Below are 25,694 nucleotides of genomic sequence, written 5' to 3'. Positions count from 1 at the left end.
AACGAAGTAATGTCCCGTGGAAAGTAGAAAGGAAGAGCTCGTAAAAGGGAACGAAATTCAAAGTAAATTTTCCAAAGTAGGCGGCACATTACGGCAGCGCCGTCAATTGACTTTGTTAGGAAGAATAGCTGTCGTCAGACGTGAGCGCGGACGTCACATTTAGCCATTTTGCAGAGAGAAAAATTTTGCGATTCATCCCGTGGATATTCTATTCCGAAGAGTGACATCAGTGGATCCCAGCGACAACAGAGAATTTAATTCATGAAACATTAAATCTTATTTCTCTATAATCGCGCTTACAATTGGCAAGAAAGGACTGCCTATTAATATTTTCAATATCATACATTTTTATATACAAATGAAATTTCTGACAAAGTAAAATCTAGAGATTAATCGCAAAGCAAACTCTGTTTTTCACTCTTGAATTTTAACTTGCGAAAATTCTTTCATCTGTAATGCCGAATATTATCCTAATTAGAATTTCCATCAAATCTTCACTGAGATATAATCGATTCTGTATATTACACGGAGCGATAAGTGTGGGACAAGTTTTATGCAAAATTGGCGGAATCGAGTGAAATCATATTACACTTGAACTATCTATCTCACGTTCAATCAAATATCGCTCCTCTTAATTGCAGAATTTAATCAATATCGAAAGGGCTTCCCTTTATTGCAAATTGTCAAACACGCTTGAGTGGAATAAAGGTATTTCGAAGGAGAAAACGAAATCGTAAAAAAGGAGAAAGAAGGAGAAAGATGAAAAAGGGAAAAACGGAAGGTCAAGAAAGAGAAAAAGCGCAGAGAAGTGGATCGCGCGGTTTTCATCTGCGAAATTAAGGAGGAATCTGCCGGTAGTAAGAAAGTCCGTGCTAATTAAGGCTGTTTCTTCGGAGATTCCCCTCTCATCCTCTCCCGGTCTCGGCTTTTAAATAAATTATACCGAGTTAAAAGCCTCTTCGCACTTCCTCAGATAATCCGCGGAGCCGTTTCGCTCACCAAAGTTATACCCGTGGGAGAAATCTCGGTGGTGGAAAACGACCAGCGTGTTCTTTCCCCCGCTCATAGGTATGCCGCGGGGCTATAATGTACCCGAATGATCTAGCAGCAGGAATACTTTCTGCCGCAATTATGTTGTAAAGCAAATAAAATGCTCATCCAATCGTTCTCATCGCTCGGCTCTTTATGAAAATGCAATTAGCTCTCGACGAGCCAAATTCAATTGCTTTCGCTAATCTTTCTTACTCGATAAATATTCGTTTATCAAAATGGCACAAACACTCGAAATTCTTCTTAATTCTTATACTCTTTTTTGGATAATAGAATTTTATCAAGAGAAAAGAGAATGTCTATTTAAATCTTATAAAAAAGAATCCCTGATTTTCCAGATATTGTTGTTTAAAATTCCAGATAAAGAGAAAATTTTCAAGATTTTTTTATGCAACTTTCTAAAATAAGTTTTTTAATTGTATACGTTTAATAATTTATGCAAATGTACTGAAAAAAATTGAATAGTTTTCGTAAGATAAACATTGTTCATTTGCATAAAATAACATTTTCATTTTTTTATCACTAAAGATTACAAAATATTATAAATATTAAATTTTCCATGTATAAAAACAATCTCTGAGAATTCCAGATTTGTCACATTTTTCCAGCAATAAACATACTGAAAAAAACTAAACGAGAAATTCATAATAAGAGATACAAAGCTATGCCGATCCGACGACGAAAATTCCTCAGCATCATAGGAAACATCGGTTAAGGTTAAAAGCTCTAAACATCCCTCTGGCTTTTCAGGATTTCGAATTCTTTGTCTTTTGTAGATGCCGTAGACCTACAACGAGTCGTCGTTAACGACATTGTTCTCACGGTACTCCCGACGCGCTAAGAACGACGCCTTCGAGTTAAGTAGATGTTTCTCGGGACGTCGGGTGCATTTTTAAATAATTCGATGCAAAGCAGCCGAGAAAAGGCGTGAATTTCCCCCGAGGGGCTCCCCCGAGAAGCAGGGGCAGGGGGAGGGAGGACAGGGCACGGCAGGGAGAAAGAACGAATGGAATTTCCGTGGGATTCGCTCGTCCTCGCGGCAGACGTGGCTGGAAAGCGCGAGCGATTCGAAGCGACTTTTACAACTTAATTTTTGCGTATTTGCGAGCTGCGAAGACGACGACGACGGGCTGCTGCTGGCTTTGCGGAAGAAAAGTAAATTTTCCGACACGTTTGCTCGCGCACATGCGTTGGGTTCGTAAGCTACAATTTACCGTTACCGGATTTAAGTCGGAGAATTTTATTAATTTATTACTTGTCCCAATACTTCTCTCTTATTTTGATTATAAATCAAAATAAAAAAACGCATTGAACAGTTTAAATTAAATTTTCGTTATATATTGTGTCAACAAAGATATCTAGAAATTGAAAATGCGATTGATAATTGAGTAATATAAAATTTTCGAGGCGAAAATGATTTGAAAGAATAATCAAAGAATTTGCGGAAAGGAAAAGAAAAAGTGCCGAGCATTCTGTATCGAAAATTTCTACGTTACTTTGTCAATAAGGCAAGCATTGCTCTTTTCTGTTATAATTTATTAGGTTTATTTGGATCTTGTGGTTTCTAGAATATATATTACAAGTCTTTCCCGCGCGGTATCTAAATGTAGAGAGGCTTCTACGGGCTGACTACCAAGTAGTGAAGATAAATGCTAAGTCAGACTATAAGATATCACTCGATAGATGTACCATGACTTACCAATATCGATATCACTGTCTTTGGATTTGAATACTTATCGGAATATAGCGATACAAAGTATAACATAAAAAGAGAAAAATAAATTAATCAGATTAAAAAAAAAAAATATTTTAGCATATAATTTTTTAGATATCAGTAAATGATTAAAATTATATACAATATGAATGTATGAATATATTTTTTAAGCACGAGAGTCATCAAGAAAATATAATCCGTATTTCACATTATTTCTAAATTCCACAATTTGCGAACCGTGAGGGCAGATTGCTTGTACAGGTTACTATATAAGACAGTGCGGTTCTCCGAATGGGAGCTGACTATCAAGTAGCAAGGATGGATGCCAGGGCAGACGGTATTAACCATTCCACCTATTGGTATTGGCACGCGGAGAAAATATTGCCGGGTCGAGAATTCGCGAATAAATCTAAATAACCTTCGTATCGGAATACCGCAGTCTTTCGTATCTCTATCCCACGTATCTATTAAAAACAGTAATACTGGGATGATTTTTCTTCCTTATCTAACGAATATATATTGCTGTTTAACAAAATTAAACCAGAAAGAAATGCATATTTATATATTTTATTCTTCAACAAATCTGAATATAATGCAAATCTGGATATAAAATACTCCGATTGGATTTTTATACAATCGTGTAAAGAAAATAGTGCAATATGGCATAATTCGGATCAATGAGACAAATAAATATCTGAAATTGAATACTTCAAAATTTACAAACACATTCCAAAAAACATATTCACAATATATTGCGACAGGATATATTATTCATTTTTTTTCCTCTTATTCTCGAAAATCTGTTGCAAATTGATTGCATATTTTCAAAAATTTAGCCAATCCAATTTCCACATGGTATTACTTATTATTTAACAGCAAAATATTTTGCAAATAGAGATACATAAATATAAATACAATCTACCCGGTATTTAAGTCAGTGCAATCATTTGTAAGCAAAAAATTATAAAAATACCAATATGCACCTTTCTTCTCGATGCGTAATTTAATTATCTTTATCGCATATTACCTGTAACTCTTTGTTCGGATTCTCTTGCACCGAAGAGAATCCAAAGCAACGCACGAATATCTTCAGAAGAGAATCGCAGAGAATGACGACGCAAAGAACAAGTAATCCCAGAAGTAAAGGCCATTTCTGCAGAGGCCTTCGTCGCGCATTGTCAATCCAGATCCAACATTTCTCCGGGCGCGAAATTTTCCTCGCGATCGTCTTTCTGACCCCTATCGAGATGACCTTCAGGCGACAGGTCCTTGCCACCGAAGCGATTGCCGAAATTCAGAAAATCCGAGCAGGGGCTGCCAGCCTGCGCAGGTTCGGAGAAAGGTTCTCTTTTTCGTCGCTTTTACCGTAATTACTCTCAAAGGTTTTTACTTGGAGCAAGAAGCTATCCGCAACATCGCTCTCCATCGACGGCTGCCGGTGCAATTGTCTCGGTGACATGGTCGTACACTGCTGTAAAGCGTTGTCACAGAGATCCATTGCATTGCTGCTCGTTTCCTGTGCCAAGTATCAGGAGGCATTAAACTCTTATTTAATATTTTTCTGTTCATTAATAATAATCGCTGCTTATAATTGTAAATTTTAATCAACAAATATTGAATATTATTACATTTCATAGCTGAATAATAAGAAAAGAAAAAAAGTGAAAAGTTAATAATTAATTAAATTATAATTAACTATATATTAACTATAATTAAAACGCAACTATGTGTACTTACGAATTTAGAATTGTCATCGACAACTTTGACAATATCACCTTCCTCGGTCGTAGTAATAATGCCAGTGCCGAGTTTTTTACCGAGTATCTTCACTTCTTTTCTGCATCCTTCGAACGCGTCGATAGTGTTAGATATGCAATTACTATTTTGCATGGTAGTGTTCTTAAGGAATTGCTCAAAAGGACCGAGAAGTCTATTATCTTGATAATGAGGGGCGACCAATTCGTGACTATGATTTTTCGGCCCTAAGATTTTCACTTCGTTCAGACCGGGGAACATCTTGGGAGGCGGCAAACAAAACTTGTCACTGAAAGGCTATAAAATTCGTCATGTAACAAGAATTATTATCAATCAGAATTACTTAAGCATGATTTTTAGGCAACTTTGTACCTTAATGCATTGATTTCCTGAGTCGAGCATTTTTATGTCCGATTGACCAAACGATATTAAGCCGGTATCACAATCGTCGTCAAAGACCGAGGACAGTCTCATCTTTGAATCGTACTCCAAATGATGATCTGTCACAGGAGACACGCCAAGAATGTTTAAATCGTCCGCGAAGCTCTGACTGCTCTTCAGATACGGGAATGTCTCGTTCAACAACGACAATGGCGGATGGTTCTTCATTAATAGAGACGATAATGAGGATTGAGAGCTAGTAGATAGATTCGAAGAATGACCCAAGATACTCGTTAGATCCTGCTGACTTGACGGTACGACCATGGCTAAAATCGGCAACCATGACAAAAATTAAACATACATTATTGATTTTAAAACGAATCTTTTAACATTATATTAACTTGGTGTAATTAATATAGTTATATATTTTTTATTATATTTTTTACATTAATAAGAGTAAAACAAATTTTTAAATTAGTTACAAATTGTTTAAATTATTAAAAATAATTACACACACACACACACACACACACACACAATATATATATATATATATATATATATATATATATATATATATAACTTATATATTGTTATATATATTGCTTATATAAGAATTAATAATGTATTAATTTATATTTTGCGATATATAAATACGCGACAGACATATCTTAAAGAATATTTATAAATTGAGACATTGTTTGTGACAAGAATTCACATACCATCGTCGTGCCCGACTAGGGCGCTATCGCCGTCGATAGCCAGCGATTTGGGACCTAGCAGGAGATCATCGATTTTGGTCTGAGAGAGGAATGTTATACCATCCGCGAAACGATCGTCGAGGCTTTTACCCTCGAGAATCCTAATGTCTTTGTCCTCGAGAATCTCGATACCGTCCATTGACATACTGCTGGATTTCTGGCCAGATTCCAGCACCATGATCTGATTATCGTTGTCGCCGATGATGACGTCACCGTTATTGCGTATATTCACAAGATTGATGGCATCCGCCTGTTCGCTGTCAAGAATCGTTACGTCGTGGGAATTCTGCGCCATTAAGTCGCGGGCCTCGCTGCTCGTCATAACCTGGAGCCATAACGCGCACAAACGATAGGAGTATTGAACTGCTTTAAAGCTTCGTCATGATCGGAATAATTTATTACAATAATGCAAACTATGAGACATATGCACAGATTTGTTTTTATCACATTTTGAAATTTTAATAACTTTTATAGTGTTATCAAAAAAATAATAATAATAGTTAAATAATTAAATAATAATAATAGTACTTTAGAAAATTAATGGTATTTTAATCAAGAAAGATTGTATATGATTTTAAGTAAAATTTTTTTGTCTCTTTCTCTGAAGTTACTTTTAAGAATTTTTTACGTGAAATTTAATTATAAATATATATATATATATATATATATATATATATATATATATATATATATACATATATATATTTATATAGGACTCTTGGAGTATATTCCGATTTCATTAATAGATATTAAGTTTAATCAAATTCTTGAAGCTAATTGGAAGAAGAGCGCCAAAGATAAATTCTAACACGAAAGCCATTTCTATAAAAACGTTATACGACACGTTTCGTAAACGCGACAGCGCTGCACAGTTCTCTAAATAAAGAAATCTATGTAAAGGGACGGAGGCGCCTGACGTGAATACTCAGAATATGTCGCGCATACTGTAGGTTGACTTCGACACTATAATGCCAGTTTTGCGTGGAATAGTACGTCGCCTTTTCAGAGATAGAGATGTCGAAGAACGACATTTTATATCGTGGAATTTGTTTTCTTAAGTTAAATTCCCGCAATATCAACAATCATTGTTTTTTCGATTTTATCATGTTATATTCTAGCCAGTATCGAATTTAAGATATTTTTACAAAAATATATAATTATAGAGCTCTTAAAAGCTGTGCAAAAATACACTACAGAGATAATTAGATTATAAATTATAGAGAAAAAAGAATTTTTTTCGAGTTTTAACAAGGAAAATCATCCTGTTCACATGCGACCATTATCAGACACGCTTTGCAAGCACTAACATAGTCTCATATGTGAATGCGCTAATCGTTTCTATATTACTTCGTAACGACCGTCCTCCGTAGCACGAACGAATTGTATTCCACCTTGCGCAGCCAGCTCCAGCAACTCGTTACACTCGTCCATTGACGGAGTTGAGTTCGCACTGTTTTGACGGACCGCCTCGTCGGAATGAAACTCAGAGAGAGAGAATTGTGAGTCTAACGCTGTTACTAGATCATCTGGCAACAATATGAAGATAAAGAGAAACGCTTCGATGAAAACATCTGGTTTTATAGAATTGACAAGAAGAGCTTACCTTGCTCCTGTTCTGCTCCGGGAGGCTCGATGACGAAGCTGGATTTGCCATCGGTTTCGATATTCTGTATTACTGTGGCAACTACTGGTACTTTTACCTGAACAGCCTTGTTGCCATCAGCATCCGAAGACTCGGTAGAATTCGAAGTTATCTTCCCCGCCATTCGCAGATCTTCGGCAGTCGCAGGTGTAAGTATCTATACATAAACAGTACATAATTATTAAACAATATCTCTAATTCTCTCAACTAATTAAATGTTATTAAATATTAATATTAATTAATATACTTTGAAATTATTATTGATTCGAATTCTGTTACAGTCGAGCATGCTTATAAAAGCTGTCGGAATTACCGACAACAAGATAAACGAAACAAGTATATCCGCAAAACATCGAATTTCTCTGCTTACTATAATATTGGATATATAACTTTTAATAAACTTCTCTTGCGAAGTCAACTAAAAGTCGAGATTCTCATCAATGTATTAGTATATAAAAATAATAAGTACTCTAACGAGAGTAATAAAAACTTTTAAATTAACGTTATTATAACTTTTCAAAATTTTTGTATTTTACGATTATACATATAAATTTATTATTTGATTTATATCTGAAAATTTCATATTTTATATTTTTCGCTAAAAATAATATATATAAGTACGAATATAAAATATAGATAAAATTATAGGACAATTAAAATAAGTTAATTATATATGTCAGAATAATAATGTCCATAAATATACATACTTACATGCTTATTACTTGCAGTGGGTAAAACTTTAACAAGTACCGGTATACCCTTAATGGGTCTATAAAGAGCAAAGGGAGTCTGGCCTTGAAGTAATGCAATCTCCATCGCTTTTGTTTCGATTTTGTCTATCACAATGCTATCTATTAAGTCCGACTATCATAAAACAAGATTCCAAAACTAATTACATAATCCATAATACTCATTATATTTATCACAAATCAAATATATACTAACTGAGCCAAAATAATCCTTCTCTTTGCTTTCGCTCGTTTGATTTCGATCGCCATTGAACAATTGTATGATCCTAACGTTCTTGCTGAAAATGCATAATTACATATCACGCGCTGAAATATCTATAATTAAATCAACTCTGCATTATGTAAAATAATAATCGAATATATATAAGCACTCTGATTGTCTCCCCAATCTGTGTGATAAATAAATTAATAAAGAGAAAAATCAATAGAAAAATTTATCTTATAAAATTTTAACTAATTCCTTTTAATTCGTCTATTTTTGCAGAATCTTCCCTCTTATCCAATATGAAAATATCAACAACAGTCTATAACAGATTTGATTTTTTAATTAGGAATTTTATTCTTTATTCTTTTCGTATTCTATAAATATTTATATAAAGTAACTGACAAATTTCAACGATTTTTCAGATTGTTTAAATATTTATTATTGGTTACGCATTATACATCGCGGCTAACTTCATGTGGCCTCTTTACATACCTTTTTGTGGTACTGGGCTCGTTTACGGCAGATTGCGCGTTGCTCGTGCTTCGATATTTTATACCGTGCTTGTACTCTTCGTGCGATCGCAAGGCGAATCTACGCGGAAATTCCTTTCCGCAGACTCCGCATGAATATTGCATCTTGTCGGCGTGTGCGTGCGCTTTCACCTTATGACAGACCAAATTTGACATCTGATTGAAACCTTTGCCGCAGAGCTCGCATTTGTACGGCCGCTCGTTCGTATGCGTGAATACGTGATTACGCAGATTGCCTAATATTAATGAAAAAATTAATGTTAATTTCCGGATTTTTCAAGTTGACAGATGAACGCGTTTCACATCAATTTGTGCAATAAAGCACAATGAAAGGAATGATTGAGTCAATGTGAGGAATAAGTATTAATAAATTTAGAGGAAAAAAAATGAAACAAAGTAAATTTTACAAAACTATAAATTTTTTCAGAAGGAATTTAGGTCTGCTGAAAATGATAGATCATTGCCTAATTAATACGTGTTATATACCCTTTTGATGAAATCCTTTACCGCACACGTGACACTTGTGCGGCTTGTGCTCGGAATGCGTTTTTCGATGAGAAATTAATGTAGACACCCTGAAATTTGAATTACTTCGAAATGTCAATTAACCGATATAACTCGATTTTAATATTAATTTTTTTTATGTGCTATGTAAGATTTTATGCGTTTAAATATAAAATTCAAATCTAAAAATGATAATTTCCGACCTATTAAACGTTTTCTTGCAGAATTCGCATACGTAGGGTCTAGCATCGCTATGTATAGCCTTGTGCTGACTCAATGTTGACAATTGGCGGAAAGCCTTGCCGCAAGCCTCGCATTTAAAATTTCTCTCGTCAGTGTGGGTCGGCAAGTGTCTCATCAGGGTATACTGGTGACGGAACTCTTTTGAACCTGATTCGAATATTAAACATAAAAGTTTCTTATAACGAAAACAAATCCCAGTGGCAACATTAAAAAGTAATTACTAGCTACGCTAAAATCGAGAATTCGGAATGATATATCTCACAAAAAAAAAAAATAAAATTGACATTTTTATTTCAGTTTTATGCCCAAGTATATGATTCTTTTCTTTTTATAATTATTAATTAATAATTACATATATGTGTGTGTGTGTGTGTGTGTGTGTGTGTGTGTGTGTGTGTGTGTGTGTGTGTGTGTGTGTGTAATTAATAATTAATAATTATAAAATTATATATATATATATATATATATATATATATATATATATATATATATTACTTTCTTCGTATAAAAATATTATTATTCTATTAATTAAATTTAAGAAATATTACATTAGAGAAAATTTACATACAAATGCCGCATTCCCAGATTTTGAGCGTTTTTCCGTCGCGTTTTAGATATTTTACAAAATGTAGTCTGGATCGCGGATCATCCTTATCGATAAGTCGCGTTGTCGTGGACGAAGGTCCTTCAGCAACAGGATGTGAATATACAACTACATTCTCGTCTGGCGTGTTAACGCTCTGTTCGAGAATCTGAAAGATCAGAAATTGGGATTTTAACGAAAATACCAATGAGATGCGAAAAACAGAGGAAATTTATCAGTCGCGATAAAGAATACTACGATTACGTTGTAAGATTAAATTGCATATAAAACTATACTTGTCGCAATTTTGAAAAAAACGCAACGCAAGAATGTTGCGCAAAAATGCAGTTTCCAACAATACTTCCATAATTATGTCACATCGCGATGTAGATAGGCAAATCCTTGGTACATAAAACTATAAAAATCGTATGCAAATGAAATTCTTCGAAGTAAGAAGAAAGGGGGCGAACTCTAGATAAGATGAAATATTTCATGTAAACTGCTGCTGTAATGATATATACTCGCTTTCGGCAAACAACTTGCCCCGCGCTAATAGTTCGACAAATATTTAAGATACCTCACTTTGGCACTTACTTTGTACCTTAACGCATCCTTGCCAAGGAGTTTCGTGACGGTGCCGTCGATATTGATCACTTCGGAATCTATGGCTGCATCCAGGTCCATGCAGTCATCCTTGAAAGTGATTTTACATGATCGCAAATCATTCTCATTGATAAAACTTTCGCAGCGATTAATTACTTGGATCAATTGCTGATCGGCTATGGATCCTAATCCCGACACACCCGGTGTATCGCCGCTCCTCGAGTCCGGGCCCGACTCTTCTTTTACGTAAACCTCGTAAACGCTAAGTCGCCACATTGGAGTTTCACAAATTAAGAGGATTAGTAAGAGAATTGCAACAAACGCGCAACGCGCACGTGGGATTATAACAAATTTTATAATTAACATTTCTTTTCATAAACATAAAAATTTATCCAAGAGAAACTGCATGTGTGTGTTAATATTACATCCCTGTAGATATAAAAAGTATGATATTACATAAAATTTATACAAGAAGAAAATGATTTGCAGTCGTGCTTATGCTGGCTAGAGCGAACAATCGTGAGCTCACCTGATAACTTCGTCCGGAATAGGACGAGGAAATTGCACCTGCGGATCGTCATACTGAGTTTCCCCTACGAAATCGAAAAGTAATTTTCGTTTATGGAACAATTGTGTGTTGTCTTATCTTAAAGTTAATTATATATATATATACTACGGTACGCGTTCTTTGCCGTAGAGATACCAAGAATTATATATCAAGAATTATACTTTGTCCCTGATAAATATATTTAATATTTTGCAACTACATAGATTTACTCTCTTCTCAAACATGCATTTAATTATTTTTACAATCTACACAATTTGTATCTTCCTGATGATGAAATATTTTTTTCTTTAAATTTTCTATCTTTATCATTATTATGGATTCATCAATCAAATTTTGCGTTTTGATAAGATGAAAATATTCCAAACTTCTCATCTCAATACCCATAGGATATTTATTTGCTCGCAAAGAAATATCTGTGCGATATATTATTGTTTGTGAAAGTTCGATCGAAAACTTTCCACTGATTTAAACTCATTGAGGGGGAGGTACCATTGTTTTAGTAACCCAACCAGCTAATCAACAGTTAGCATCTCCAGACGAGATAACACGACGCTCGCCATCGATACACGCACGCACGTCCGCGACGATGCATAGCGTTACATAATTTCAATTTACGCATTCTTTATGATATATATCGTATCGTTTTATGAAACAATCACAAATATAATATCATAGAGAGAAAGAGTTTTATCAAAATATCTAGAGACCTATTTAAATATTTATAGTTAATGTAATATATCTAATCCTAAAATTTTTCTTCAATTTATAATCTATTTATTAATTGTACATCTCCTTAATTTATATATTACTGTCAAATCTTTTTTTTTCTGTTTCGGAGTAATTTACTTTAACATGAAAGATGTATATATGTATATACATATATATATATATATATATATATATATATATATATATATATATATTTTCCTCCTGATTATTAGGCATAGCCACATTCGCGAATGATAAAAAATGCTACGGTACAATGTCAAAAGGCGTACTGTAAAGGTTGGTGCTGGTAGCAGCGATGACTCCGAAAATCCAGGAGTCATGCTCGCGTAACGTACGATGCACAATAAATTTTTACAGAGAGACAGACGGCGACGTTGTATTGATATCTTTATTCACCGGATCTATTTGTACAGATCGAGACGCACGATAACCGATCCTCCCGAGGTGTCACGATGCATCGCGACTCGCTGCTCTCGGATTTCGGCTTTTTTTGTCTCGGCGTTAAATAAACGAAAGCCGCCATTATCAGAGCTCATTTTTCACGGCGCGACGCGTGCGATCGCTCCCGCTCGCGGATCATCATTCGCGGCTCGTCGACGGTGATTTTTACTCACAATTGTAGCCCTGCAGCAAGTTGCCCTGCGACATTCTCTCGCATCGATCTCGTCCTGCGCCCGTTATATAGATCGGATCCTGGCCGATTCTCGTCCGTCAATGTCATTGGCATTGACCTACTCCGCCGGATAATTCCAGCAATCGGGCGATTCTGGACGCTACACGAGCGCCGTCTGTCGAGCGATCTAGGGATCCAATACTCGGCAGGAGCGTGTCCTTTTGACCGCAAGCCTCTCCTCACCGAGGGAGAACCTCGTGACTCGCCGATCCCATTTGCTCTTGGCGAACGCGAAGCAGCAGATGAATCATAGAATTAAATAATTGAATAATTGAATATAGAAATAGAGATATGTTTATGAAATATAGATAAGGAAATCTGACAAGATTTACATTATAAGAATTCTGATAAATAAATGTAAATTCTAATTGGAACGTCTTCAATTATAAAAAATAAGAAAATGCAAATGTATATAATTTTGGAAATTTATAATAAAAAGCGTATTGAAATGTCTCTGAATGATTAATTCTAAATATCTTATAAATAGATATAAATATTTAAAAAAGTAGAGCATCTTCAATTAAAATATTTAAAAGATGCAAATGTATACAGTTTTTGAAATTTATAATGAAAAGCGTATTGAAACGTCCCTAAATAATTAATTCTGAAAATCTATAATAGTTCTCTTTTCAAGTTTTTCAGCTTGCCCAAAGTTCACAATTACGCTCATCTCTTTCATCGCGAAGTTAAGCTCCTGTATTTGCGCGTGCAGCATTAATATGCTGGGAAACATCTGGATTCCATTCGATGGACGGCGAACTAACGGAAACCATCTTGAGACCCGGAGACCGGAGAGCTACCCTCCTCCTGTTTTCGAATTCCGGTCAGGTATGTCGGCAGCGGCGCTTTCCACCTACCGACATAGACCCCGCCATACTTGCCCGACTCAATTATGACTTGCTACTTCTTGTTTTAGCCGCTGTTTAAGTTACTTCCCGGATCTTCCCTCTCCTACCCTGTCTGCCTGCCTGCATCCTTACTCGAATCAGCCGAGTCACCCTGTCAGTCTGTTCTCTTGCGGATGCTGAGAAACGCAGTTTTCCTTTACATATGGATATAGATATCCTCTGCTGCCGGATAAGACATTTGAAACGTAACAATTAAAAACATCTCGGACAATTGTAGCTGTAAAAGAAAATATTTCAAGTTTTAAGAAAAAGCTAAGCTTTAAGAAAAAAAGATATTTGGTTGCATATATTCTTAATTAAGACAAAGCATATTTATTTTAATATTTGTTTTAATTGCTACATATTTACGTAATATATTAGTCCTTGTTAATTTGATAATTTGCTGCGTTTGCGTTTAAATTTTCTTGTAAGTTGATGATCAATTAATATGCAACTTTCAACTCCCATATAAACGTTTAATGTCAACAACTGCAAAATCGCATTATCTGTTGCTCACAGCTGCCGGTATTTCTACAAATTTATACAAAATCTTCTTCTTTTTTCTCCAGCGTGTGTACTCTTTCGCAGGAAAAACTAAACTTGCTATGCATTACGTCATCCGACGTATTATTCAGTGAATGCATAGCGCTTACCATAGCGATTCCCAGGCAGTGAAAAGAAATGCTCGCAAAGTATGCGCGAGTCGACGTATCCACGCCGATGTTTGCCAGCTACTTGCAAACTGTTGAGGAAGTTGACGACAATTCTCGCTGGATGTTCTTACTGCAAAACTTGGTCTCGTCGACTCTTGCCTGTGCCTGAACAATGCCTGAACAAAGCGCGCTTCTCTTGATAACGCTGCGAAGCTGCGGGAAGAAGCTCTCCGGTGATGTCAGAAATTAGACATTTCTGAAATTACATATGCAATTAATTTCGATATACGATATTCCGATTGAAGTTCCCGATTGAAATGTTTAAATCTCGGGTAAAATTCGATTACATTGTACACGAAATACAAACACAAATTCGCAAAACTGATTATGGAGTTCAATGCAACAGTGGCTTTCAACTCGCTTTTCAGACGAACGGTAAAAGCAAATCTAAACCCGATTTTAGAAATAACCTTAAGTTAATTTAACAACTTTAGGATTTATTTTTGCAAGTTTTTAGGAAAATGGGTCAAACTATTGTTTCCACTGTGTAAAATCTTTCGTTTTCGAACGGTGCACTCAAAGGAACATCTTTGCTACTTAAAGCAGACTTTTCTTAAGTTTAAGATTTTTTCTTTGCGCACAAAATGTACGTCGTATTTCTCAATAAGTCAGTATTTTATGCGAAATTATTTTTATCCTTTTCATCCAATATATTCACGAATTTTCTCTCTCCAGGCTTTCGATCAAAATTTTTCGCAGGACGAAAAATTTTTAAATGAAAGCTCATTAGAATGCCGAAAGAATTGTTTTCTCGAGGAACGTTTGATTTACCTCATCAGCGAGTTCTTAACTTCGGTGTGGGGTTTGAATAGCGGTCGGGTGCTCGAACGTAATGCTTTCACAAACTCGACTCGGTGAGTGGCTGTAGAAAGGTGTGAGAATTTGCGCGAGAGAAAGAGAAAGATAAAGAACGATAGAGAGAGAGAGAGAGAGAAAAGGGAAAGAGGATGACGGATGGAGGGATGGGGTTGCGAGGTGGAAAAGAGAAGGAGCGCGGGAAGCTCACGGCGGCGTAGGGTAGCAATTTGATTTTGCAACCTAGATAAAGAAAGCTTTCTTCCTCGTTATTGGTTACTACGAGTTCCAACCTCCCTCGCTCCTTAAACTTGAAAGAATTTCTCGCTGTGCGATAGAATAGTCATGGTGACATCGGCGTGAACTTACAACACGATATATACGCACGTGCGGCGTAAATTACAGATATGGCACCGAGCACCAAGTCGTGTGATCGTGTAGCATAGATAGTCAGTGCTATCAAATTCATTCGTGAAATTGATAGCCTTGTGGTATGACCCGTCTGTGCAAAGCTAAATCATTTCCAAGGATAAATCTAAGAAATGGAACATCAAAGATACAGTAATACTTTCTTCTTCTTATTTTTATGTCACATTTTATCTCCAGATGTTCAGCTATAACATTCACTTAAAAATCTTAATACTTTAGTCAATTCTTCAAAAATAATCTTGTTCTTTTTCCCCAAATTTTCGCCAAAATGAAACTCATCTCAAAACAATACGTACAGTTCGAACATATTCAAGATTGTTGAGGTAAGAATTTGCAATCGTCAATATAACGGACATATGGTACCAGCCAAGGTCATTCTTGTGCGAAATACGCGGACATGGGAGAAAGTCCCCAGACTACACCCTTCCGCCGATAGTGCCGATAGAGTCGGCCAACCCAAAAACAAAGCCGTAACTCGATAGAGACGTCATCGTGCCGTCAAGAAACTCAGAGTGACAAGAATAGGGTGACTCGCGAGAAGCAGCAGCCGCTCTATCGTCACCGAGCCTCCCCTTTCGCTCTTCTCTTCTCATCTTCTGTCCGCCGAACCCCGCGCGTTCCTGGCACCTCACAAAGATCTCGACGACGACAACGACGACGCTCGTCTTCTGGGCGACCACGAACTGTCCAACTGTCCAAGTACCCATTTTCGCGCGGACCGGCGGGACACCTCCATCTCGCTCTACTATCGCGAATAATATCTCTCCGAGATAGCGACAGACACATCTCGCCAGCGTCCTGACAAATTCGTAACCGTGGACACCCTCCTCCCCGCCTTCTCCTATATCATTTGAATTTACCCTACCAGAACGTGCCACACATATCTCGATGGGCGAATCGTCCAAAGAATAGGGATCTTTTCGGCTTCGATCGTATTGTATTCGTCCGTCATTTCTTACGTAACGATGCGGAAAGATCCTTCCCTTAAGGACGTTACTTGGGTCCTCATCCGTGGATTCAATTATGATACGTAGTAGTGCTCGAAATGGACGTAGGAAGATCGCGATACGTCTGAGCTGGATAAAAGGCAAAAAGAAAGATAAGATAAGAAACATAAGATGCGACAACTTTTTCGATGGAGAAATGATAATATTGAGGATTAAATATAAAAAGTTGCGATGAATGAATTGCAGCAGAGAACCTTATGTGTGCAACTACAGCGGGAGAATGCATAGATTTTTACACGAGCTCTACGAGTCGCAGAAAAATTAATTTTCTTAATGGTCGCGCGAGTGCATGTGTATGTGTGATTTCGTTTTTATTTATTAATTTTCTTAATGGCATAATCTCCAATTTACATCCGATTGCTATCGTTTCTTCCGGGGGATCAATTCGCTAGGAGCAGGGGACGCGAAGCACATCCCCTTTAACGGGGCCGGCTGTAAAAAATTAATTTTCTTAATGCAACACCATCTGCGAAATGGGGTGAGTGTCGAGATTGCGAAATAATTAGTGTTTCCTTGGTTGGCGCCCGGGAACTGAAACCTCCAGGAAAATTCTCTCGGTATTAAGGTTTGATTGTATAAGTTTTCATGGCTTATTGCCTGGAATATTATATGTATTGTACTGCGCAGAAAGAAAGAAAGAGAGAGAGAGAGAGAGAGAGTACTTCGCAGGTGTATAACGTGCATTCGTATGTAAAATCGCGATACTTTTGTGAAAATTGTAATATTTTTATTTAGGATCGCTCAAGAAGGGTCAATTCTAAAATTTGATGTTAATTAAATAATGTCCATCGCGCAAATTAACTATACTGCACAAAATTTCCTATCTTTCCTTTGCAATATATATTTTTTCGATACTTTACAAAGTTCTTATTTTTTTCAGAGTTGTAATATTTTATTTATTATATATATATATATATATATATATATATATATATTATTTAAAATATTAATTTTTCTTTTATATTTTTTCAAATCGTTATTAATTATATCTGACATTAATTATTTTCGTTCGCAAAAGAATTAATTGCTACATTTTTGTATTTTTTTTCTCACCACACAAATATTTGACACAAATATTTCTATATATTGATGTTAATGATTGTTGCAATCATATCGATAATAATATCAGAAAAAAAAACCAGATAAAACCGATATAAATATCGACGCAGACGATAAGTATTACCTTCTTTTTGCACAGATAATAATTTAATATCGTTCGGTTTCTTAAATCGCATCTATATGTTAAGAAGCGAATGTTTGAAAGTTTCTTCAAGGTTGAAAGACGTGTTTTACATTTCAGTACCATTAAGAAAATGAAATTTGCAATTCAGATAGGCAAGATACTTCTCGTATTTGCATTGACATTACCAACTTTTTCAAGAGGAAACTTGGAACGCATCCTATAACATACTCATTATCGAATATTAGTAGACTAATCATTTAATAATCACCACGAAGAAGAAAGGACGTAGGTACTGTCAATGGATGTCGTCCTCAAGATCATCACATGGTAACCTTCACACAAATTTAATACTCAGATCCATCCTCGTGCAAAAGTAATGCATGCAAAGTTCGTCATCAGAGGGGCTCACTCTTTTTACGTATCTTAGATCTTGTTTTTTTCAATATTATTTTGGATGGGTCAATCATAATCGAGAGTTCTGTCAACGAGGAGTCGTAAGTCTTCGGAAAACGGAGAATAGGGCGAGGAAGAGCAACGGCGACCGATAGAAGAAACGGCGTCCTCCCTCCGGCAATCTCGTGTCGCGACGTCGTAACTGCCTCGGACTCGTTCTATAGGTCCGTAACCGTTTCGGAATCTGGGGGATGGGCGAGAAGGGTGATGGTTGGCACGAAGTACGGATACAGCGTAAATTGTTAAGGCGAGACCTTGCCTAGTTATAAATTAGGAAAGAAGCAATCTCGCCCGGGCTGGATGTTTTCCCGCATTTTCCGCGCCCTCCTCGCGCGTCTGCCGCCCTGTCTCTTTGTACGAGGCTTTAGTACCGGTCATAAAAAAAGGAGGAAGCAAGTCGTCTCGGAAATCCAGCTGAAATTAAGCCCCATCGTATGGTTCCTTAAAAAAAGGAGAGAGAGAGAGAGAGAGAGAGAGAGAGAAAGAAAGAGGTGCTGAAGAAGGAGGATGGAAACACTGCGCGGTATTTTCCTCGCTTTCTTACCCTAATCACAGTTAGGCTACCCTCGCTGTCTTTCGCAAGATTGCGTCGCATTTGTGCGACAGTATCGCGACGAAACCTTGTCCTTTGTCATGGAAAGCGGTTTAAGGACGAGACCGATCCGCTCACAGAAAGACAGTCGGAGACATGTTCTCTGTAACTACGAATGTCCCCAAGATTCTATAAGAGAATTCCACACACAAAGACACTACTGCTAACTATAAAACAAATAGTTATATGTTTACTAAGCTACTTATATAGCTATAATTCCTTATATAATCACAAACGAATGCAAATATCTTTGCTCGGTGTATTCGAATCTTATCTTTCTCAGTTTTTAGATGGAGCTCATTTTCTTAAATGGAATTAATGCATTATAAACTGGAAAACTTAAGCATATTTGTGAAAGCACTGTTTATCAATGCTTTCACAAGTGTGATTATGCAAATATAGCATTAAAATCTCATTGAGAGGAATCGGTTAATGATAGTGTTTGATTTTTCCGTGAAATCTTACCATTACCAGTCAGTGAAACATAAGACGAAGGATCAAAGAGTGATGATTTTAAAGATTAATGAAATACTCACTAAATCATTGACACATTTTCGTTAATTTAGTTTGAGTTTCTTAAAAATCTTCAAAGATTTATAAAAATTGAATATTCCTATTCCCTCACACATATTCATACTCATTAAAAGTTATAAAAGTTTATAAATATTCACATAATAGAGAAATTGTGTATAATATACAGATAGAAAAAATAATATTTTATTATTAAAAACAGAAATTTAAACCATAGATGAAGAAATGAATCATTTTCGATGAATGACACGTATGCAATTATAAAACGGAATGAGAAAAGATAATTTATCAAACGTATCAGACAAGAAATCTGATATTTATGAATTAAAAACGAGATTTTTAATATATTGCAGCGATTTCTTTTTTATCTAATTCTATCAGATTCTTTTTATTAGATTTTCGGGATATATCTGTACGTGTAATCTGGTTTGCGTTTTTTTTTTTTTTTCCCGAAACGAGCTCGCGAAGCGCAGAGGAGCAAGAGTATCACGCGAACATTCCATATCCCCGTCGAACGTGCCCTTTGTTCAATTCGGATAATACGAGAGTGTCAGATTTCAATCTCTCGATATGCGAGAGAGATACGGCGGAAAGGAGCGTGTGAGCGGCTCCTTTTTAATATCTCTAATATTTCCAGTCAATATTCCCCATTTATTCCCGATCCATCACTTGTCTGACGTGTAACCGGATGCCACCCCCTGCCTTTCCTCCCGCCCTTTCCGCGAGTCAATCCGATATAGAGAGCGGAGTTCGAATTTCCCGCTGTAAGGCGATCCGCCGTAAGTTGAGTGCAGAGGCGAATGTTTTCTTTCCAAATGGAAAATAACCAGTATACCGCATTTCCCGGACGGCGCACGTACGTATGTGTATCGTGTACCATATCCCCCTGATATGGAAAAATAATTTCATCTCTCGTAATTTCCTGCGGCAAAGTGTTCGTTTCAAGGATACCAGCAATACTTCCCAAGGTCCGACCTCGTCGCCGAACAAGAATGGCTGTCCACTCTAAATATGCGAGTTTCTCGGCGACAGAATTATCCTCTTTTTCACATTTTCTTTTTAATTAAAATAGAATATATAAACATTACGTAAAAAAAAAAAGTTTATCATATCTTTATTTTACACTTCACAGACTTTTAAATTAATTTAAACAAGTTTCACAGGAATTATCAATTAAACGTTAAAACGAAAAGGAAAAAAATGTGGATCTCCGTAAAAGTGAGCTTACATTCTCATTCAAACTCGTCGATTCGCATCTCGAATAAAAACGATAAAAAGAGAGGATGAGAACTGTGGCAGTCGCCGCCACGGAAGGCATCTCCGATTCTATCCAGTGGTTACGCCCAGAGCTAGTCAGGCTTGGCAGTGGGTTGGCCCGATTAGGATCAGATCTGGAAACGAGCCTCTGGTTAACCGGCTCACGCGCGTCGCTCTCCTCGCAAAAACGATCGCGTCCAGCGTCTCCGATCTGTACCTGGGAATGTAGCCTTTCCGGCTACGTGTCGACGTCTCGGAACGATCGGCGCGAGCATCGACGATTATCCGGCGAAAATTTCACCCGGAAAGACGGTCGCGCGTTCTGATCCACGCGAAGAACACAGCTTCCACTTGCGTTCGACTGCAATCGAAACGGGCAATGCCGTTGTCTAAAATTTAAAATAATTGTTGGCAATATTTTAAATTAAATGGCAGATTTGTTGTCTTAATTAAATGTCTTATTTAAGTATATTTCTAAAAATTTCTAATATTTTCTTTTCTGATTTCTATCCGTCAAGACGAAATATGAAAAAAGCTTATTCTATATCCTCGAATTATTCATATAGGATCTTTCAACCCCGCTCGTATGCTAACATTTATTAACATTATCGGATGAATCATTTTTCATCCGGTACATTTATCCTTCGATATCTGCGTTTGCTGATCTAAAAGCGTGGTTGGCTTCGCCAACATACATTTAATACAGAAAAATATATTTACCCACCACTGTTGCTCTTTTTCAACGTAATATCTTAAGAGTGTATGCGAAACGGGAATACAAAACGCAATTTATTTTCGGCGAAGCAATAGAAGGGTCGGCACGAAACAAGGCGCGGGCCATTTCCTGCCAGCCCGGTAATCGACTCCAAGTGATTGGATATGGATTATAATGGAAGTTAGACTTAATGCCGATGTACTCCACCCTCAAGCATTCGCGGCGATATCTCTCGTAATTCTCGAACGCAGATTGAGAATTGATTGTCTCGACAGGACGCACTCAGTCGTTACGTCTGAAAGCGAAGATATATTTTGTCGTTATAAAAAATGTTTTAAAATTATCCATAATTTAAACAGAAACGCATTTCAATTACAATATTGAATGCTCCTATTTCCATATCTCTATATTGATCAACATATGTGAAACATTAATGTAGCAAGAGAAATCTCAATGGATCATCCGCTTAAAATTTTATTTTAATTTAAGTAACTCTTATCCCCGACTTTTTTTACATATCAATATGTAGATATACAACACATGCACGCATAGAATATATTACCATTGGCATTATATTATAAAAAGCGTGATATTAATTATTTGCCATCTTATCTCGTCAGTCAAATTCGTCTGAAATTTATCAAATTCGCCAAATTACTCTGATTCTCAGGTTGACTCTCAGGCCATTGACTTCCGTTCTGCCAACGGCAGACAGAAGTGTTGGCTAAATTAGGCGTAACGACCGCGAAACATGCGCGCGTATTTGTGTATTTGCAAAACTAATCCATTCCGCTTGCCTTGGCAGGTACCGTGAGACGTCCTGAATCGTTTCAGCGTTTCAAGCGAACGAACGAACGAAGGAAGGAACGAACGAATGAGCGAGCGAGCGAGCGCAAGGAGTTTCCAATCTGGCCGCTGTCGTTTCCGGGAGAATTATGTGTTCCCTCTTGCTTAGAGGAAAGGTAATTAGTCCGGTCTGTTGAACGTTAATGCGATTATTTTACGTAAACGCCCTTTGTAGGAAGTTGTAATTGGATGAAGCCCCGTTTTACGTTTGATTTGCAATTTTACCTCTGTCTGAGCGTACGCATTATGCGACGTTACACACCGATTAACGCGACGTTCTTACGCTTCATAGTGGAAACGTCGGCAGAATGATTACACTAATGCAAATCACGAGAAAGATAGATAGAAAGTAGGCTAAATTAATAATATATTTCTAACATGATACAATTAAGTGTATTAATTTGATGCATGAAAAAGATTTCTTTTCCATCGAGTTTTATTTTAAATCAGGTCACTGATTTAAGCTTCTAAAAAAGTAGTTGGACATTTTTTTTTTTTTTTTTATATAAATCCAAGAAGTATATTGAAAAGATAATAACGGCTATTAGTAAATACGAGTTGCGAGATTTGTAAAATAGGTCAAATTAATAATATATTTCTAATATGATACATTCAAGTGTGTTAAGTTGACTTTAAGTTGACAGAAAAAAGACTTTTTTTCTATCGGGTTTTATTTTATACATAAAGTCACTGATTTAAGCTTTTAAAAAAGTGGTTGGACATTTTTTTTTCATAGATACAAAAAGTATATTAAGAAGCTATAATAATAACAATTTATTAATTGATAGATCCCGAAATAATGTGTGCAATTTTTTATTCTCAACTTTACCTGACCAATAAAATATTTCGCATCAATTTAATGATATTAAAACTAACATCATCTCTTTTATGATAGAATCACATTGAGTAGATATTTTTAATAATTTTATCTCTAAGAAAATCAGAAAGAAAAGAAGAGAGAAAGAGAAGGTTAGTAAATAACGGCCGCAAAATTTCTCTGATGAATAATAAAATTAATGTAATAAAGATTCTTTAGTTATGGCACGTATATGTATAGTAAAACTCTTCGAGATGTCAGAGAGCGACGTCAGTAGAGACGCGAGCAAAGAGGAGAATTCTTTGAAAGTCCTCGAAAGTAATAGGCTGCCTCTCGACCCGAAGTATCACGAATTAGATCTTGAGATAATGCCGCTTCAGCGCTAATGAATCCAAACTATTGAACTCCAATTACATCCTAAAATTGCTTAACTACGCTGAAATCCTGATGAGGAAATGAGAGATGAAGTAGTTACGAAACGAGCGAGAGACACAGAGACAGAAAGAGAGAGAGAGAGAGAGAGAGAGAGAGAGAGAGAGAAGGGGAGGGCGACAATAATTCGATATATCGTACATTATACATTTATTTCCCCCTCATATCGCGATTTCGATCTTATCCGATCTGATCTTGCTTTACAGCGAAACAAAAGCGCATGTTGCTTAAACACTTAAGGAAAAAAAGGAGAATTAGATTCAACTTGGATTGGTCGCGATAGGGGATGTAGTCGCCGGTTTTTGCCGGTCCTCCTCCGCGACACAGGCTCGATCAGATTGGAACATCGTTATTCGGACCGAGCACAAGCCCGGCCGCCGTGAAAGTTGTTCCGTCGACCAAGATTCATCGGTGATAACCGTCGTTCCCTACGAATGGTCCCTTATCTGACGATTTTTTCAGGGTTTTGCACCGCAATCGACCGGAAGAGCGATCCGGGGATCGGGATTAAATGCTCGGATTCTGAATCTCGCGGATAAATGGAATTATATGTAAGCTCGGCGTGTACGTCTCGTTAACAAAATGTAATTGAATCGCGAGTGATTTAGCAATTGAATCATGAACTCTATTACAACCATGTAATCTATTATGTAATCATCTGCAAAAAAAAAAAAAAAGATCACGTTTCCAGATATATCTTTTTCGATTTTTTTCATATCTATCATAAATATCATGAAATTCTCTTTCGACCAAAACGTTGACGGGCCAATCCCGAGATTCCCGCCAGTTTGTTCAGTCCTTCCCCAGTCGTGCGAATTTTTCGAGTACCATTTTCACAGCAAATAAATGAATATTTATGACTTACAATTTATGCAAAATGAAATTGCGGTTTAATAGAGAATCCGATACCGTCCATAACGTTGTATTAAATCCGCGGAAAACCTGTTTTCGCGCGAGTAGAAAGAGCGTCTCTTACTTAGGACGAGAGGCGACGAGAAGAAAGATAAAAGTCGCGAGGGGGGCAAGGGGGATGAGAGTGACAAGAGTAAGAAAAATGGCCCGCGACGACACGGTGGAGAGCAAACCGTAAAGATAGTAAAGAATCGCGCGCGCACACCAATTCCACGGTCTATCTAGACGACACGGGAGAGATGGGAGACCTTTGAAAATCGCGTTGCGCCTTTTATCAAACACACAGCGCAGTTGTGCCTTCGCCGCGATTCAAGCAAGCTAAAGAAAACTGTGTCTGAAAGCTGCTCGCGAGTGCGACTTCGATGGACGACGACGAGCCATCGTTTGTGACTTCGTTTAAAAATTCTCATCTAAGAGTATTCCGTCGATTACGTGACGCTAAATGGCAACAAAACATTCTTTCTTGTAAATTCTAATTAAATTTTATATCAATGGAGATTTTAGTTTGGCTGTTTGCTCAAGACTTGAGAGATTATAAATCTTTTATGAAAATAGATATTGCAAAAATTGTCACTGACAAACGATTCCAAATTTGTTTCAAAGAAAAAGTAACAGAAATAGTAACTGATAAGATCATCTATTCCTGAAATATCTCGTAAAATAGCCTCATTTCACTCTTATACGCAATTGCTCAAATAAATTTTCTGCCGTCTCTTATTTGTATGATAAAGATTTTGAAAGATTGTCAGAGATACGTCAAAATAAATAACTTTTAGACTTCGAGATTAGATAGATTAAACTTGATAAACTTAAATTTTTTACAAATCTTTTACAAAAATAAACATTGTAAAAATTGTAACAAACCATTCCAAACTCGTTTCAGAAAAAGTGGTAGAAGTAGTAATTGGTCAGACCGTCCTATGTTCCTGAAATATCTCGTAAAGTAGCCTCATATGACCTATATATGCAATTGCTTAAACTAATTTTCTCCCATCTATCTGTAAGATAAAGATTTTAAAATATCGTCAGAGATACATCAGAATATAAAACGTAAACTGTGATTCACAGCCACACGAAGAATTTACTTTGTGCTCTTTAGCTAGAATTTCCCAGACAAATGCAAACAGATTGTCTCTCAACTGATATACGCGCCAGACGCTAATGGGTTAAATTGCAGCGAATCTACAGTAAACGATGCGACGTGACTACGAAGCGACGTTATTGACACACAAACCGCGTCGGCGGCTGTGAGATCGTATCCAAGATCCGCGGTGAAACCGCCGTTAAATCTGACGTAAAAATAAAGACGCGTTTTACGCCCTCGAGGAATCCGCGCGGGAAAGTAGAGTGTCCGAAGGATACCCAGGTGTGGGAGGACACCGTGGGATTTACACGTGCGTCCCGTGATAGAAAGAGAGCAAAAATACGCGGGTAA

The 25,694-nt window shown here is 36.7% G+C and overlaps 3 protein-coding genes across 5 annotated transcripts in view; 1 reads left to right on the top strand and 2 right to left on the bottom strand.

Annotated features, from left to right (window-relative positions):
* Nucleotides 1-25,694, top strand: part of LOC126848940 (bifunctional methylenetetrahydrofolate dehydrogenase/cyclohydrolase, mitochondrial) — a 244,673-nt gene that overhangs the window by 192,095 nt on the left and 26,884 nt on the right. The window lies entirely within an intron of this gene.
* LOC126848919 (uncharacterized) lies at nucleotides 3,367-12,893 on the bottom strand. The gene is made up of 15 exons (XM_050590272.1): nucleotides 12,632-12,893; nucleotides 11,250-11,313; nucleotides 10,712-10,982; nucleotides 10,103-10,286; nucleotides 9,495-9,681; nucleotides 9,274-9,362; nucleotides 8,750-9,023; nucleotides 8,249-8,330; nucleotides 8,015-8,167; nucleotides 7,265-7,460; nucleotides 7,009-7,187; nucleotides 5,623-5,986; nucleotides 4,892-5,226; nucleotides 4,502-4,816; nucleotides 3,367-4,280 (listed from the first exon to the last, which is right to left on the bottom strand). Exons 1-15 carry the CDS (start codon nucleotides 12,663-12,665, stop codon nucleotides 4,059-4,061), a joined length of 2,949 nt encoding a protein of 982 aa, XP_050446229.1. The 5' UTR covers nucleotides 12,666-12,893; the 3' UTR covers nucleotides 3,367-4,058.
* The window catches only part of LOC126848955 (uncharacterized), a 35,894-nt gene continuing 24,577 nt past the window's right edge, over nucleotides 14,378-25,694 (bottom strand). The window contains exons 3-4 of one of the 3 annotated variants that reach the window (XR_007687327.1): nucleotides 21,258-21,547; nucleotides 20,462-20,926 (exon numbers count right to left, since the gene is read on the bottom strand). Coding sequence is in view for 2 of the 3 variants with exons in the window: in XM_050590358.1 (XP_050446315.1) it covers nucleotides 21,535-21,547 (13 nt within the window). In the remaining variant the exon portion in view is untranslated. Of the gene's footprint in view, nucleotides 14,487-20,461; nucleotides 21,548-25,694 lie in introns of those variants that run through there. The other 2 variants (XM_050590359.1, XM_050590358.1) reach the window with 2 other exon arrangements.

This window comes from Cataglyphis hispanica, chromosome 4 (genome assembly GCF_021464435.1).
Source record: "Cataglyphis hispanica isolate Lineage 1 chromosome 4, ULB_Chis1_1.0, whole genome shotgun sequence".
In the NCBI taxonomy this organism is placed as follows: domain Eukaryota; kingdom Metazoa; phylum Arthropoda; class Insecta; order Hymenoptera; family Formicidae; genus Cataglyphis; species Cataglyphis hispanica.
Note: the sequence above shows the minus strand (reverse complement) of the source record. Positions and strands in the feature narration are given on the sequence as shown.